The sequence below is a fragment of the Rana temporaria genome, chromosome 3 (assembly GCF_905171775.1).
Source record: "Rana temporaria chromosome 3, aRanTem1.1, whole genome shotgun sequence".
In the NCBI taxonomy this organism is placed as follows: Eukaryota; Metazoa; Chordata; class Amphibia; order Anura; family Ranidae; genus Rana; species Rana temporaria.
In genome coordinates this window covers 490922959-490940877 of record NC_053491.1, presented here as the reverse complement: position 1 = coordinate 490940877, position 17919 = coordinate 490922959, and the positions used below count along the sequence as shown (strand labels likewise).

The following is a 17919-nucleotide window of genomic DNA, read 5'->3' as shown; positions in this document are numbered from 1 at the left end:
TAAAGGGCAATATGTATTCGAACGTCCTTGGGCCTTGAGGACACTGAAGTCAGGACGTTCGCATACGTCCTATGTCCAAAAAAATTTTAAATTCATTATGCTAAATAACAAGGAAAAGTGCCTAAATACACATTTGCCAACCAGGGTGTCTGCAGCTGTCCAGGCATGCTGGGACTTGTAGTTTTGTAAAAGCAGGAGACACATTTTTTGTGAAATACTAATATCTGATCATATATACTAACTTTTAAACTAGACTAAAATGCAGTTGAAGATGATGAAATAACACTGGTCAAAATACTTACACAAATCAGCAACTTTTCCTCAGACTTAGTGAAATTGCTTCCAACCATGTTGCTGTGTGATTGCGCTGCGATCATAAGTTGGAAACTGGCAAGGCTCCAGGAAATGGTCGCGTGTTGTTCGCGCAATTGCGCATGCGCGATCGAAAAATCGCAATCGCAATATGTATTTTGGTTAAAATATCATACATATTCGATTTCAGAGTGCTGCTACAGCAGTTTTCGAAATATCTGCAATAAATTTCGCATTCGCATGTTGCGATATTTCGATAAAATATCAGGAATATTCTGAGCCAATCAGAGCGCTCCTCCAGCATATCTCGAAATTGCGCAATAAATATCGCATTCGCATGTTGCGATATTTCGATAAAATATCAGGAATATTCTGAGCCAATCAGAGCGCTCCTCCAGCATATCTCGAAATTGCGCAATAAATATCGCATTCGCATGTTGCGATATTTCGATAAAATATCACGAATATTCTGAGCCAATCAGAGCGCTCCTCCAGCATATCTCGAAATTGCGCAATAAATATCGCATTCGCATGTTGCGATATTTCGATAAAATATCACGAATATTCTGAGCCAATCAGAGCGCTCCTCCAGCATATCTCGAAATTGCGCAATAAATATCGCATTCGCATGTTGCGATATTTCGATAAAATATCACGAATATTCTAAGCCAATCAGAGCGCTCCTACCGCAGTTATTAAAAAAATCGCAATTATTTTCGCATTCGCAATAGCGAAAAATCGCATTCAATTAATTTCGATAAAATATCACGAATATTCGAATTTAGCGAATATATCTCGAATATTCGAATATATATTCGAGATATATCGCGAAATCGAATATGGCATATTCTGCTCAACACTACTTATGAGCACGGGAGATATAGGCCCGGATTCACGTAGCACTTACGCCAACGTATCTCGATATACGCCGCGTAAGTGTAAATGTGCGCCGCCGTATCTGTGCGTCGTGCCCACAGAACTAGATACGCCTGAAAATAGGCTTCCTACGACCGACGTAAGTTTCCTACGCCGTCATATCGTGGGCGCATATTTATGCTGGCCGCAAGGGGCGCTCCCATTGATTTACTATTCAAATACTGTATGCAAATGAGTGAGATACGCCGATTCACAAACGTACTTGCGCCCGGCGCATTAATATACGCGGTTTACGTAGGTTGTATGCCCGACGTAAAGTTATTCCCCATCTATGAGGCGTAACTCATGCAAAGGTATGGACCAGGGAACAGCCGTCGTATTTTACGTCGTTTACGTAGTATGATGTTAATAGGGATGGGCGTAGGTTATGTTCAAGTTGTGGGCAGTGATTCGACGTATCTTAGGGAGTATTTCCGACGTGATTCTGAGCATGCGCACTGGGTTGCGTCCACGGGACGGCGCATGCGCCGTTCGTTCAGCCCATCATTTGCATGGGGTCACGCTTCATTTAAATGGATCACGCCCACTTCCACCTACTTTTAATTAGGCCGGCTTACGCCTACGAATTTACATTACGCCGGCACAACGTTGGGAGCAAGTGCTTTGTGAATACTGTGCTCGCCACTCTGCGCTACGTCGGCATAGCGTATATTCGATACGCTACGCTGGCATAACTATGCGCCGCTGGACATGAATCCGGGCCATAGTGTGCGCTCAGTGTACAGCCGAATTTCCATGTCACAAAAAAATAACATTGTGTTCCCACCCTGGCACATGTATCTTAGATTGCCTATCCTTGCTATACTCTAATGCCGCGTACTCACGGTCGGAAATTCCGCCAGCAAAAGTCTGAGGCCCCGTACACACGGCCGAGGAACTCGACGTGCCAAGCACGTCGAGTTCCTCGTCGAGTTCTGGGATGAAGCCGCCGAGGAGCTCGGCGGGCCGCCTTCTCCCATAGAACAACGAGAAAATAGAGAACATGTTCTCTATTTTCTCGACGAGCTCCTCGGCGGCTCCATCGAGCCAAAAGTGTACAGACGACAGAGTTTCTCGGCAGAATCCGGGTTTTGACCGAGTTTCTCGGTGAATTCTGCCGAGAAACTCTGTCGTGTGTACGAGGCCTGATGTGAGCTTTTGGTCAGAAATTCCGACCGTGTGTAGGCTCCATCGGACTTTTACTGTCGTAATTTCCGCCAGCAAAAGATTGAGAGCAGGTTCTCTATTTTACCAACGGAAAAAATTCCTATCGGAGAATCCGATCATCTGTAGCAATTCCGACGCGCAATATTCCGACGCATGCTCGGAAACAATTTGACGCATGCTCGAATACAATTTGACGCATGCTCGGAAGCATTGAACTTCATTTTCCCGGCTCGTCGTGGTGTTGTACGTCAACACGTTCTTGATTCATTTTGTGACCGTGTGTATGCAAGCCAAGCTTGAGCGGAATTCCGTCGGAAAAACCATGCAAGGTTTTTCAAATGGAAAATCTGATTGTGTGTACGCGGCATAATACACTTAGCATATACTGCTGTCCCGTTCTTGCATTGAAGCCCAAATATAAGGAGTGATGTGAGTCCTAAGTTTTATCTTCAACAATAGGTTAAAAGAGAAGAACGGAGGTGTCCTCACCAGATAGAAGCAGGAGGCCAGAAGCATGGCTTTCATCGTCACCTCCAGGTCCATTGGGAATATGACCGTGTACTGGTTCCCCTCACTCCTTATCATCCCCACCACATGCTGCTCATCCCGAGATTTCACCTTCCAGGAAAAAGCACAGAGATGTCAGACAGAAACCCCAGGAAAATTGAAGCCCAATTGAACTTTCCCAATTACAGTGGAACCTCAGATTGTGAGTACCGTATTTATCGGCGTATACCGCACACTTTTTTGCCCTGAAAAGGGCAAAATCGTGGGTGCGCGGTATACGCCGATACCCGCTTTCCCACGCCGAGTTTGAATACTGCGCCGACATATACCGAGCGCAGTACACTCGTGTATTGTCGGGCGGTCTCGGCTCCTCCCGCGCTGACGTCCTGGACGTACAGGACGTGAGCGTGGGTAGCCGAGCCTTGCCGACAATACACGAGTGTACTGCGCTCTGTATATGTCGGACGCGAGGACGCCGCAGAAGGACGCGGACCAGACGAAGAGGACACCCGAAGCCGCAGACGGACGCCGGACCTGACGAAGAGGACACCCGAAGCCGCAGAAGGACGCCGGACCCGACGAAGAGGACACCCGAAGCCGCAGAAGGACGCCGGACCCGACGAAGAGGACACCCGAAGCCGCAGACGGACGCCGGACCCGACGAGGCCGCTGATGGACGCCGCGCAAGACACCAAACTGTAAGTACAAAAAAACTTTTTTTCCACAGGTTTCGGGGCAACTTTAGGGGTGCGCGGTATACGCGGGAGCGCGTTATACCGCGATAAATACGGTAACGCGGTTATCGAGCGATTCACAATACGAGCGCTGCATTTAAAAAAATTCTAACTCGGTTTGCGAGTGTTGTCTTGCAAAACAAGCAGGATTCAGGCCAAAGCGGTGTGCAGTTCCGCATTTGGCCGGAGGTGGGGAGGGCGCCGTAGCCAAACAGCACAGATCGCAGCCGATCAGCGCTCTTTGGAAATGCACGGAAAAGCCTGAGGACAGCTCGGCTGACCTCGGCAAACCTTGGAAAGTGAGTCTTTCCTGAGGTTTGCCGAGCTGTCCTCGGGCCTTTCTGGCCGTTTCCGAGACTCTCCGGCACCCCCACCTCTGGCCGAATGCGGTATTGCATGCCGTTGAAGTAGATGCGGAACAAATTATTTTCGTTTCCATTGACTTCAATGGGGAAACTCGCTTTGATATGCGAGTGCTTTGGATTACGAGTATTCTCCTGGAACGAATTATACTCGTAGTCCGAGGTTCCACTGTATTGTAATATGAGGATGTATAAAGACAGAAGATAAATCGTCTATCACTGGAATCACTAGCTGACTTCGATTTTTACCTCATACCTCAAAAGAGATGTTCCCGAAGATACTGATCTTGAGGCTGGGACCCAGGATTAGGAGAAGGACCTCCCTTGAGGAGTCCATGATGGACAAGTGGGTGATGAAGTTATTGGAGGGGAAAGAGACGAATCCGAGGCACTCAGTATCAGGGAGAGTCACGTCTGCCTAGAACAGAGACAACAGTCACGTCACACGGGGAGGACTTTAGAAGCCACTCTTTTCTTTTTCCAAGTCTTCTTTTGTCTCACTTCTAGATTTTCACCAAAACCTTTTCCTATTTTTTATATAGCACCCTGCTCCCATTGAGTGGGCACTATGTGTTAAAATATAGTTGCCTGAGCAGTAGTTTTGGCTCAGGATGATTATTCTAAATTGTTGGTTCTGTTCAGTTCAGTTGGGTTGCACAAGTTTCCCCTTGACGATGGGTGTTGCTGTCACCGCAGGTCAAGGCAGCAGGCTGGATGTATTGGGTATCTCTTTCTCAGAAGAGGCTCAGGGGGCGTGGTCAACCCACTATGCATCTGGGGTAGGGGTACTTAAGGGACAGACACCGTTTGGCGGGGTTCGTGTTCCAATCATGACCTGAGGGCCCTCCTGGCCTCAGGGATGCTGAGCTATTTTGTAGCCTCGGGGGCCGGCTGGCCCGAGGCCTAGCAACTGAGAGTAGGCCCAGGAGTTTCTGGGGCCTACTGATCCAGGGATGGTCCTTCGCTACCTTGTCTGTGGAAGGAAGCTGAACCAGTGGGATTAAATTGATGGATGTACTATGGCAGATTTACCTCCCTGTGCTGCCGGCCCGGCTGAAAGATTCTTGGCACCGTGAGTCGTGTAACTTTTGTTGGAACTATATCGAATGTGCAGTTGGTCGCATGATCTTGTGGCAGAAGATCGTGGGACGGCCTGACGACACTCATCAAGTCTGTGGCAGAGACTTTGTCGAGCTTCGCACCAGCTGCTAGGTCAGTGAGAGTAGGACAATCTGGTGGTTGCTGAAATTCAGTGTAGAGCTGAGTTAATCCTCTGGATCTAGTGGTACATGTGATCCGCAAGGCATAAGTACCTGAGTCTTTTCCTGTCCCTCTACCCCTCTGTTGCAGAACTTTGTTAATAAAACCCTTGAAAGACACTTTGTGTTTGGTGCGTACATTCTTATGGACAACTCTTCAAGGACAGCCCCTGAAATTAGCGTATGGAACAGTAAGGTAGCGGCAGACCCACATTTAAACCAGCAGCTCCTTGGGGGGTAGTGCTACATTTAGTTTCTATAAAAAGGATCAATCCACCTCAAACACATATTTCAGGTCTAGGTGGGTCCGGGTGGATTGAGACCTGCTGGCTTCTTGAGGCCTTCAGAGATGAGGTCTCCATGTGTAGGTCCTGTCTGGGTAGGGAAAGGGAAATTTTGATTCTTCATTTTATCAGGTGAATTTTAACATTTTGACAAAATGTGTTTAATCCATTTTGGAAAAGTCGTTAGGCTGTTTTTTTAAGGGTACAGTGGGCTTAAGTGGCTCCTAGGGGCTGTACATAGGTGTTTACTTACATGTGTTTAGTTGAATCGATTCTTGTCTACCCAAAAGATGCAGTGCCTCCCACATTCTCATGCACAAGTGGGCATTACCCACATATTTACAACCTGCCTAGAAACACCCTGTAACGGTCAGGGGTTAACACCATTCACGATCTTCCATTCCACCAACCACGACAGCTTATCCGACAATCCACAATCCAACAGACAGGACCCATTGGATTTTCCCCAGAAATAACGAGACAGACAGCTCTGTTTCTGGTTCCAAAACAAATGAATCTTTTAATGGTAAAACTCAGGCTTTTATACAGTTACAAGCATGCTACAGTAGTTACAGGGGCAATGAATATCTCAACCCAAAACTTCACACAATGGGTGGTTAACAAGTTCCCCCTCCAATCCACCTTCCAGACAGACATTCTGGCACCGCATTTAGAGGGGTTAATTACTACAGCTGACAAGTCACATTCCACACCTTATCATCAATAGACTTTTCACACAAAACAGTGTCATTAGCATCCACAATGAAAAGGTCTGTAGAAGCAGACCTAATTAGCACAATGGACACAGAATGCAATCACAGCAAGCCCCAACTACAGCCAGGGGGACTTAATTAGCATCTCAACAGTCTATGTTAAACATTGAAGGAGACACTCTCTTATTGACCTGTTGTGGACAGAATTAACCAAACTGTAATATTCCAAGATCTCCTGCAATACATGAATTATCATTAATGTCCCATCTCATGTAATCCGAGATATCAGTTCTCAGTCATCCTATGCCCAAAAGGGACTCCCATTACACACCCACTCCCCCAGACTGGCACCCACCCTTAAAGGGATTTAGATATTTGCATATCTCCCACTGCTTGTAACAGAGCTGAAGGCTCTTTCCACCACAGCCTGACTCTACTTGGCCTGCCCCTTTTATTCATTGGATTTTAGCTCTTTCAATTGTAGAGTCTCAGCGTCACAGGTGGGCGTTGCCTAGGGCAGTCTTCATGCAAATACATCCTGGCTTGGAACACCCGCTCTTCCAGACTAACACTCACCCAGTGGCGGCTGGTGCTCAATATTTTTTTGTAGAGGGGCAGCAAATAAACCTGACCCCCCTCACTCACACTGGAAGGTATTACCCACTTTCTGACCAGGCCATTTTTTCGCGATACAGCACTGCGTTGCTTTAACTGACAATTGCTTGGCCGCTGGACCCACTGATTGGCTCCCTCTGTGTCCAATCACAGGGGGAGCGGCGTTCCGGCAGCGTGCGTGCGCGTGTCCCCTACACCATGTGCACAAAATCACGTAAGGTATGTGATTTTGCACAGGCAGGCCGCCTCTGCCTTACGGTGGGCGGTCCAAAAGCAGTTAAATACAATGCCTGGGAGGTTCCCTTAGTCTGCCTGTAAAGTACCATGTATAGAACCTGCTGCAGCAAAACTGAAATATCTAAAGAAAAAATAATTAAATTGATTTTCACTGCAAGCTTTCTTTATTTTGTATACAACAATCTGTATGACGAGGCCACAATGTAGTGAACTCGGAACAAGATTAGAGATTTTTTGGATAAATTCTGGGGTCTCTTTGGCAGACTTTGGATGGAAATAACAAATGTTTGCACCACAGTGAGCAAGCCTTATGTGAAGAAGCCAAAATTATAGCACACTCGGGCCAAGATTAACATTTTTTTATTTTTTTAGATAAAGCCAGTGACCTCATCATCATCATCATCATCTCCTCCATCATCTCCTCCATCCTCATTACCACTGGAGACAACTTGGCAATATGCTGCGGCTGGAAGAACATGACTGCCAATTTGTTGTGTACCAGTGTTCTCCCCTCTCTGTAGGCTCAGAGGCGGCTCTCTAATTATCAATATCAATAAGACCCCACATCTCTCCTCCAGGCTTACAAGCATGAAATCGGTGAGAAAAAAAATCACCGATCACATGCCGACAGCCGCAATTGCGGCTTTGTTTACTTCCAGGTACCGGAGGTGACGTCATAACGTCGCGCCCGGGCCTCCGATGGTCATAGAGATGACTGGTGACCATCTGGTCCCCAGTCATCTCTATGCTTTCCAGGCAGCGCCGACCGATTCGCTCTCCGGGCCCCCGATGGCACGGGAGAGACTGGAGAAACACCGGATGGCGGTGGGAGGGGGGGGAACGTCTGCCCTGGGGGACATATATCAATATTTATTTTTAATGCTTAAAGTAAAACAATAAAAATGAAATATTTATTGCTATAAATATTGTGCCTGGGTGGTCCCCTTAGTGGCCCATCTGTGGGATGTATAGAACATGCCGCAGCAATAATGAAATTTCTAAAGGAAAAAATGTTATTTAAACTTGCTTGCGGCTGTAATGTATTGCCAGCTCCCATCAATAGAGATAAAAAAAAAAAATGACATGGGATCCCCCCAGTCCATACCAGGCCCTTCAGGTCTGTAAAAAATGTTTGATGTATAGAACATGCCACAGCAATAATGACATTTCTAAAGAAAAATAAAATATTTAAACTTGCTTGTGGCTGTAATTTATTGCCAGCTCCCATCAATAGAGATAAAAAAAAAAAAAAAACGACATGGGATCCCCCCGGTCCATACCAGGCCCATCAGGTCTGTAATTTTTTTTGATGTATAGAACATGCCGCAGCAATAAATAAATTTCTAAAGGAAAAAAAATAATTTAAACTTGCTTGTGGCTGTAATGTATTGCCAGCTCCCAGCAATAGATATAAAAAAAAAGATGGCATGGGTCCCTCCCCAGTCCATACCAGGCCCTTCAGGTCTGTAAACTGGCCCATCTGTGGGATGTATAGAACATGCCACAGCAATAATTACATTTCTAAAGGAAAAAATGTAATTTAAACTTGTTTGCAGCTGTAATGTATTGCCAGCTCCCAGCAATAGAGATACAAAAAAAAAAAAAAAGACAGCATGGGTCCCTCCCCAGTCCATACCAGGCCCTTCAGGTCTGTAAAGTGGCCCACCTGTGGGATGTATAGAACATGCCACAGCAATAATTACATTACATAAAATGTAATTTAAACTTGCTCACGGCTATGATGTATTGCCAGCTCCCAGGTCTGGTATGGATTTTAAGGGAAACTCCAATTAAAAAAAAAAAATTGGCGTGCCCCCCCTAAAAAGCCATATCAGACCCCTATCTGAGGAAGGAAGCCTGGAGGTCAGGATACCTCCTATCCTGACCCTTTGATCCATACCAGTGTCCCCCCTCCTGAACCATACCTGCCCTCAACATGGGGGGGTAGGTGCTTTTGGGCAGGGGGGGCTCCGCACCCCCCCACCCCATAGCACCTTGTCCCCATGTTGATGGGGACGAGGGCCTCTTTCCAAAAACCCTGGGCTGTGGTTGTCGGGTTCTGCAGACTGGGATGCCATTAAAGTTCATGTGCGTGTAAAGGCAGGCATCCCAATACTTTTGGAAATGTTGTGTATTATTTGATGACCCCCTTAGATGTGAGCCCACAGGTACCGGCACCCTCTGGCTATCAGTAGAGGATTGTGAAGCACTGCATTTATACCCATTCCTCCTTCGTGTTCTTTATTTGGTGTGTTGTGCTATCATTTATTTGTCCTTTGATTTCTATTCATTACTCATTTTTTAGGCATCTTCAGGCAACAAAGCCCATTCAGCGTAGGTAGTTTTTGGCGTTATATACTTTGTCCACTAGATGTCACTTTGGTTGATTGCAGTAATGTGACCACATGTAGGGAATTGTAACCTTGTGGACAGATCTTCCCATAGACACACCCCTAAACCTTGTAGACAGACCTTCCCATAGACACACCCCTAAACCTTGTGGACAGTCCTTCCCATAGACACACCCCTAAACCTTGTGGACAGACCTTCCTATAGACACACCCCTAAACCTTGTGGACAGACCTTCCCATAGATACACCCCTAAACCTTGTGGACAGACCTTCCCATAGACACTCCCCTAAACCTTGTGGACAGACCTTCCCATAGACACACCCCTAAACCTTGTGGACAGACCTTCCCATAGACACACCACTAAACCTTGTGGGCAGACCTTCCCATAGACACACCCCTAAACCTTGTGGACAGACCTTCCCATAGACACACCCCTAAACCTTGTGGACAGACCTTCCCATAGACACACCCCTAAACCTTGTGGACAGACCTTCCCATAGACACACCACTAAACCTTGTGGACAGACCTTCCCATAGACACACCACTAAACCTTGTGGGCAGACCTTCCCATAGACACACCCCTAAACCTTGTTGAAATAAAAAAACACACATGTGGGGTGAACAAGGTGAGGGGGAAGGGGGCCGGTTTGTAGGAGGGAGTCCAGAGTCGGCCTCTTACCTCTCTCGAACACCCGCAGCAGTTGCGCTCAATAACATCCATGACTGCGTCCCCTCGGCTGTCTCTGACCCTCAGATCAAAGTTGGGTCCACAACACTCGACGTGCTGATTGGCCCCATACACTCGCCGGCCTCTGCGATCGAGAACGTCAAAGCTCCTCGCCCATCTTTGTGACACCGAGACTGCAAGAAAGAGAAACGGGCAGATTGATGACTGTAGAGGCATCAAAAGGCAGACCGTCTGGCACAGTGTTAATAAACATTGTTCAGAGCAGAGATGGAGAGATACAAAGTAACATTGTTTATAAACATTGATCAGGCTTTTTATTTAAATTTTTATTCATTTTGTCCGATAAGGTTTTTTTTTTTTGTCAGGTTAGAAAAAAAATGTAAAACTGAAAAAAAAAGTCTTAGGGCCCTTTCACACGTACGGACCGTGGGCCAGATTCATCAAGAGATACGACGGCGGATCTCCTGATCCGCCGTCGTATCTGTGAGAGCCGACGGTCGGATCTGTGAGATCCCACAGTCGGATCTATGCGCCTGATTCATAGAATCAGTTTCCGCATAGATCTCCCTTAGATCCGACTGGTGTAAGTGACTTACACCAGTCGAATCTTAGGCTGTAATCTCCCGCCGGCCGCTAGGTGTCGTCGCTTTTTTTTAAACGTCGCATATGCAAATGAGGAGAACCGCCGATTCACGTCCGTACGCCCGCCCGTCGCTCTTTTTCAACGTCGTTTGCGTTCGGCTTTTTCCGGCGGAGAGCTACCCCTGCTTATATGAGGGGTAGCTAATGTTAAGTATGGCCGACGTTCCCGCGCCGAGTTTTAAATTTGTTACGTCGTTTGCGTAAGTACGTCGGGAATCCGGATGGCCGTAAGTAACCTAGCCGCCGAAAACAATGACGTCCTAGCGACGTCATTTGGAGCATGCGCACTGGGCTTTTTCGCCGGCGGCGCATGCGCAGTTAAATCGGAGCGGGAACGCGCCTGATTTAAATTGTACACTCCCCCTAGCCGCGGAATTTGCATTCCGCCGGGGGGAGTTAGGATCCGACGGTGCAGTTTGCGAGGTAAGTGCTTTATGAATCACGCACTAGCCTCGCTAAATTGCACCGGCGGATCGTAAAACACGTAGATCTGGCAGATCTAAAGATCCGCTGATCTACATGAATCTGGCCCGTATTTCCGCATTTTCATCCGTCCGTTTGCAGATGAAAACGGGACATACATGGGTCCCTATGTGATTACGGGTGTCAGCGGATGAACATCCGCTGACACCCGTAATCACCCGCTTCCGCAAAGATCCGCATTTGCGGACGGAAGAAAATCATATTTTTCTTCCATCTGGCGGATCGGATGGGATGAACACGGACATACGGTCCATGTTCATCCGATCCCCCTCCCCCATAGGGGAGAGCGGAGGAAACACAGGGCGGTCCTTGCACAGTGTGCGGGGACCGCCCTGTCAGCTGCCAGCTCAGGGGGGATTTTACGAAGGATCCCCGCTGAGCTTTTGCGGACACATGGGGCCAGATTCACGTACCTGGGCGCATCTTTGTGCTGGGTTTATGAGGGGTAAAGTTACGCCGGTCGTACGCCTTACGTAAACGGCATAGATTAATACGCCGGGCACAAGTACGTTCGTGAATCGGCGTATCTAGCTTATTTGCATATTTAAAATGGGAACGCCGAATGCGTCCAGCGTAACTATGCTCCCACGATACGCCCGCGTAGGCAAGTTACGTCGGTCGGCGGAAGCCATGTTTTTGGACGTATCTCGCTTTGTGAATCGGCATAAAGATGCGACGGCGCACATTTGAAATTACGGCGGCGTATCTGGAGATACGCCAGCGTACATCGTTTATGAACCTGGCCCTATGTCTTTATTTTCAACCAGTTGATTATTATAAGTATTTATTTAGCACCCACAATTCATTTAGGGCTTTATATATTGTACATTGACATCAGTCCCCGCCCCCGAGGAGCTTACATTTGGGACAATAGTGTAATTGATCCTACCTAGTTGGGTCAATCCAAACCCTGGAGGTTAGAGGGGATCCTGACAAGTTTTTAATTTTTTTTTGGGGGGGGGGGGGGTTGATGTCCCTTTGATATCTATACGAGACACTCGTCAAGGATAAGGGTCTGATATGTATTTTGAGGGGGAACTCAACCCATTAACATCTATAGAAGACCCTCATCTAGGGTAAGAGTTTGGTGTAGATGAAGGGAATCCCCCTATATTATAATCCCCATACATTATATTACAGTTATTTTATTTTAATGTTATATTATTATAGAATCACCGCAGACGGTCTTTATCAGATAGCTTAACTACCAAGGTTTAGGGGTGTGTCTATGGGAAGGTCTGTCCACAAGGTTTAGGGGTGTGTCTATGGGAAGGACTGTCCCCAAGGTTTAGGGGGGTGTCTATAGCAAGGTCTGTCCACAAGGTGTAGGGGTGTGTCTATGGGAAGATCTGTCCACAAGGTTTAGGGGTGAGTCTATGGGAAGGTATGTCCACAAGGTTTAGGGGTGTGTCTATGGGAAGGTCTGTCCACAAGGTTTAAGGGTGTGTCTATGGGAAGGTCTGTCCACAAGGTTTAGGGGTGTGTCTATGGGAAGGACTGTCCCCAAGGTTTAGGGGTGTGTCTATGGGAAGGACTGTCCCCAAGATTTAGGGGTGTGTCTATGGGAAGGACTGTCCCCAAGGTTTAGGGGTGTGTCTATGGGACGGTCTGTCCACAAGGTTTATGGGTGTGTCTATGGGAAGGTCTGTCCACGAGGTTTAGGGGTGTGTCTATAGGAAGGTCTGTCTACAAGGTTTAGGGGTGTGTCTATGGGAAGGTCTGTCCACATGTTTAGGAGTGTGTCTATTAGGGGTGCAACGGATCGTCACCGATCCGTGATCCGAACGGGTCACCCCGTTCGGATCGGCACACCATGCGGTCCGCGGAACGCTCCGGAGCCTCGGCCGTAGGAAAGTCCCCGGCTTCGGCCTAGCTCCGGAGCGGCGGCTATCTTGCTCCACCCCCGTGTGCTTGTCAGAGCCCAGAGCACAGCGTGACACGCCTCCCCGCCTCAGCGCGCAAATGGAGCGGACTAAAGCAGACAGCGCAGGATCATCCACCGGCAGCTACAGGAAAGGTCCAGGGGCTGAGAGGATCATTGAGGCGGGCGGTGTATAGTTACAGAGCTGTGAGCAATCTGCTATGGGCAATGGTGACCTTCCCCAGTGTGCTGCGAGTGTCTCTCTATTGAGAATAAGCCAGAGAGAGAGGACACTGCGATCACCCGCCAACCAAGGAGCTCAGAGACGGATAGGGGGGGGGGGAGATCACCGGGAACTGTGTCCATCAACCCTGACATCTGGGAGCATCCCTGCAGAGGAGATCAATGTGTCATCTGTACAAGGATATTCCACAACCCCCCCCCCCCCTCTTTTCTATACAAGAAACCCCCCCTCCCTGTGCGATTGAGGATGGATATGCCCCCTGCTTTTTTTCCTGTGTGCACTGTACTAATCACAGTAATGATAGTTATTAGGGGGGCAAGTGGACACCCAACAGAGTTTTAGATTCAGTTATTTTCATCACAAACTGAGCTTATACGCTTAAATACAGTTTTTGTAAATCCGACGGACTGTTTAAATGTTAAATTTAATGTGAAAATCAGAGGTGTTCTGTCACATTAGCAATAAACAGTCTGTCGGATTTCCAAACACTGTATTTAAGCACATAAACTCCGTTTCGTGTTGAGAATAACTGTGTTATCTAAAACTCTGGTGGGTGTAACAAGATTTGTGTTTTTTTTTTTTTTTTTGTTGATCCGAAAATGATCCGATCCGTGACTCCTGATCCGAGGATCGATCCGATCCGTGAGTTTTTTGATCCGTTGCACCCCTAGTGTCTATGGGAAGGTCTGTCCACAAGGTTTAGGGGTGTGTCTATGGGAAGGTCTGTCCACAAGGTTTAGGGGTGTGTCTATGGGAAGGTCTGTCCACAAGGTTTAGGGGTGTGTCTATGGGAAGGTCTGTCCACAAGGTTTAGGGGTGTGTCTATGGGAAGGTCTGTCCACAATGTTTAGGGGTGTGTCTATGGGAAGGACTGTCCACAAGTTTTAGGGGTGTGTCTATGGGAAGCTCTGTCCACAAGGTTTAGGGGTGTGTCTATGGGAAGGTCTGTCAACAAGGTTTAGGGGTGTGTCTATGGGAAGGCTGTCCACAAGGTTTAGGGGTGTGTCTATGGGAAGGTCTGTCCACAAGGTTTAGGGGTGTGTCTATGGGAAGGTCTGTCCACAAGGTTTAGGGGTGTGTCTAGGGGAAGGTCTGTCCACAAGGTTTAGGGGTGTGTCTATGGGAAGGTCTGTCCACAAGGTTTAGGGGTGTGTCTATGGGAAGGCGGTCCACAAGGTTTAGGGGTGTGTCTATGGGAAGGACTGTCCACAAGGTTTAGGGGTGTGTCTATGGGAAGGTCTGTCCACAAGGTTTAGGGGTGTGTCTATGGAAAGGTCTGCCCACAAGGTTTAGGGGTGTGTCTATGGGAAGGTCTGTCCACAAGGTTTAGGGGTGTGTCTATGGGAAGGTCTGTCCACAAGTTTTAGGGGTGTGTCTACGGGAAGGTCTGTCCACAAGGTTTAGGGGTGTGTCTATGGGAAGGTCTGTCCACAAGGTTTAGGGGTGTGTCTATGGGAACGTTTGATCATTCTTCCAGACGCACATTTGTGAGGTCAGGCACTGATGTTAGACGAGAAGGCCTGGACACTCTAATTTATCTCAAAGGTGTTCTATCAGGTTGAGGTCAGTACTCTGTGCAGGCCAGTCTAGTTCCTCCACCCCAAACTCGCTCGTCCACATCCTTATGGACCTTGCTTTGTGCACTGGTGGGCAGTCATGTTAGAACAGGAAGGGGCCGTCCCCAAACTCTTCCCACAAAGTTGGGAGCATGAAATTGTCCAAAACGTCTTGGTATGCTGACGCCTTAAGAGGTCCCTTCACTGGAACTAAGGGGCCAACACCTGAAAAACAACCCCCACACCATAATCCATCATATGGTTTGGACCAGAGCACAAAGCAAGGTCCACAAAGACATGGATGAGCGAGTTTGGGGTGGAGGAACTTGACTGGCCTGCACAGAGTCCTGACCTCAACCTGATAAAACACCTTTGGGATGAATTAGAGCTAAGATTGCAGCCAGGCCTTCTCGTTCACTATCAGTGCCTGACCTCACAAATGCTCTTCTGGAAGAACAGTCAAACATTCCCATAGACACACTCCTAAACCTTGTGGACAGCCTTCCCAGAAGAGTTGAAGCTGTTATAGATAAAGGGGCGGGGCCAACTCAATATTGAACCCTACGGACTAAGACTGGGGATGCCATTAAAGTTCATGTGCGTGTAAAGACAGGCATCCCAATACTTTTGATAATATTGTGTACTTAAACAGTGACACGACGACGTCACCTTATGACGAAACACGTAGGGCGTACTTTTGGTAAAATAGTGTATGTCACATCTTAGCCAAGCCTCGATATCACTTTTGGTAATGTAGAGTATTTGGTGAGTTTCGGCTATCTGAATAAGACCGTCCGCGGTGATTTATCTGCTTATTCAGGCCAGACATAGAGGTCTCCGCAAAGGATAGTCACCAATACAACAGTTGGAGTCAGAAGACTCCTCCCCCATAGTAGCTACACGGGCTGCTATAGACGCACCAATGGGGAACGGGTGATGTGGGTAAGGCCACCAAGTCGGGTGAGGCCTTCCTATCTAACCCTAGAGGACGCAGAGAGGGGCCGTATTTATGGACCCCCAACACCTAAATCACCAGGTCCATGGCAGAGGAGGCCCATCAGACCAGTCATGGTGGACACCATAGATCTGACCCGGGTTCCATCAGACCAGTCATGGTGGGCACCATAGATCTGACCCGGGTTCCGTCTCGTCCCCGGTCTTCTGTAATCAGTGATTGGTGGGATACTCACATCTCTCATGGATGGAGAGCTGGTTCACCTGCAAGAACAAGGGAAGAGTTACCGGGAGGTTCTTCTCATGAAGTATCGTCCTACAAGGAATGAGAGGTGAGTGGTGGGAATGGAAGAATACACCTCTGATGCCCCCCCCTTGGGTGTCTCCACCCCCTTTGCCCTGCCTAATGTATGCCCCACCTTTTTAATAAAGTGCCCATCAATGCTGCCTCACCAGAGCCCATCAATGCAGCCCCACTAGAGACCATCAATGCAGACTCACCAGTGCCCATCAAATGCAGCTTCACCAGCGCCCATCAAATGCAGCCTCACCAGTGCCCATCAAAAGCAGCCTCACCAGCACCCATCAATGCAGCCTTACCAACACCCATCAATGCAGCCTCACCAGTGCCCATCAAATGTAGCCTCACCAGAGCCCATCAATGCAGCCTCAATAGCACCCATTAAATGCAGCCTCACCAGATCCCATCAAATGCAGCCTCACCAGATCCCATCAAATGTAGCCTCACCAGAGCCCATCAATGCAGCCTCAAGAGCACCCATTAAATGCAGCCTCACCAGATCCCATCAAATGCAGCCTCACCAGATCCCATCAAATGCAGCCTCACCAGATCCCATCAAATGCAGCCTCACCAGTGCTCATCAATGCAGCCTCACCAGCACCCATCAAATGCAGCCTCAAGAGCACCCATCAAATGCAGCCTCAAGAGCACCCATCAAATGCAGCCTCACCAGTGCCCATCAATGCAGCCTCACCAGATCCCATCAAATGCAGCCTCACCAGTGCCCATCAATGCAGCCTCACCAGATCCCATCAAATGCAGCCTCACCAGTGACCATCAATGCAGCCTCACCAGTGCCCATCAAATGCAGCCTCACCAGAGCCCATCAATGTAGCCTCACCAGCGCCCATCAAATGCAGCCTCACCAGCGCCCATTGTGAGAAGTGTGTAGATGACCCCTCCCCCCCTCACACAACTTCCTGGTAGTAGGACGGAGTCTGGTAGTGGGGCTCCTGTAATGGTCACAACCAGTGGCGTCACTAGGGTTGGTGTCACCCCCCCCCTCTGTCTAGGCTGCCCAGCACCAAGCAGGCAGCGCACGGGCACGGGGCGCACCCCAAACCAGCCCCTGTAAATGATAGTATAGGGCAGTATAGTGGCGGGTTAGGGTAGTATAGAGTGGTATAGTGGCAGGTTAGGGTAGTATAGAGTGGTATAGTGGCAGGTTGGTGTAGTGGGGTGGTATAGGACAGGTTAAGGTGGTATAGGGCATGTTAGGGTGATATAGGGTAGTTTGGGGTGGTATAGGGCAAGTTAGGGTGGTACAGGGCAGGTTGGGGTGGTATAGTGCAAGTTAGGGTGGCACAGGGCAGGTTGGGATGACATGGGAAAGGTTGGGGTGGTACAGGGCAAGTTAGGGTGGCATTGGGCAGGTTGGGGTGGTATAGGGAAAGTTAGGGTGGTACAGGGCAGGTTGGGGTGGTATAGTGCAAGTTAGGGTGGCATAGGGAAGATTGGGTGGTACAGGGCAAGTTAGGGTGGCACAGGGCAAGTTGGGATGACATGGGAAAGGTTGGGGTGGTACAGGGCAATTTAGGGTGGCATTGGGCAGGTTGGGGTGGTATAGGGCAAGTTATGGTGGCATAGGGCAGATTGGGGCGGTACAGGGCAAGTTATGGTGGCATAGGGCAGATTGGGGTGGCACAGGGCAAGTTGAGGTGGCATGGGAAAGTTTAGTTTGGGGTTGTACAGGGCAGGCTGGGGTGGTACATGGCAGGCTCGGGTGGTACAG

At 48.5% G+C, this 17919-nt stretch overlaps 1 protein-coding gene across 1 annotated transcript in view; it reads right to left on the bottom strand.

Moving 5' to 3' along the window:
* The window catches only part of LOC120933771 (phospholipid scramblase 1-like), a 47594-nt gene that overhangs the window by 23040 nt on the left and 6635 nt on the right, over positions 1-17919 (bottom strand). Inside the window, exons 3-6 of the mRNA XM_040347166.1 lie at positions 16123-16150; positions 10138-10319; positions 4254-4415; positions 2884-3012 (exon numbers count right to left, since the gene is read on the bottom strand). Coding sequence (XP_040203100.1) covers positions 2884-3012; positions 4254-4415; positions 10138-10319; positions 16123-16150 — 501 coding nt within the window. The remainder of the gene's footprint in view (positions 1-2883; positions 3013-4253; positions 4416-10137; positions 10320-16122; positions 16151-17919) is intronic.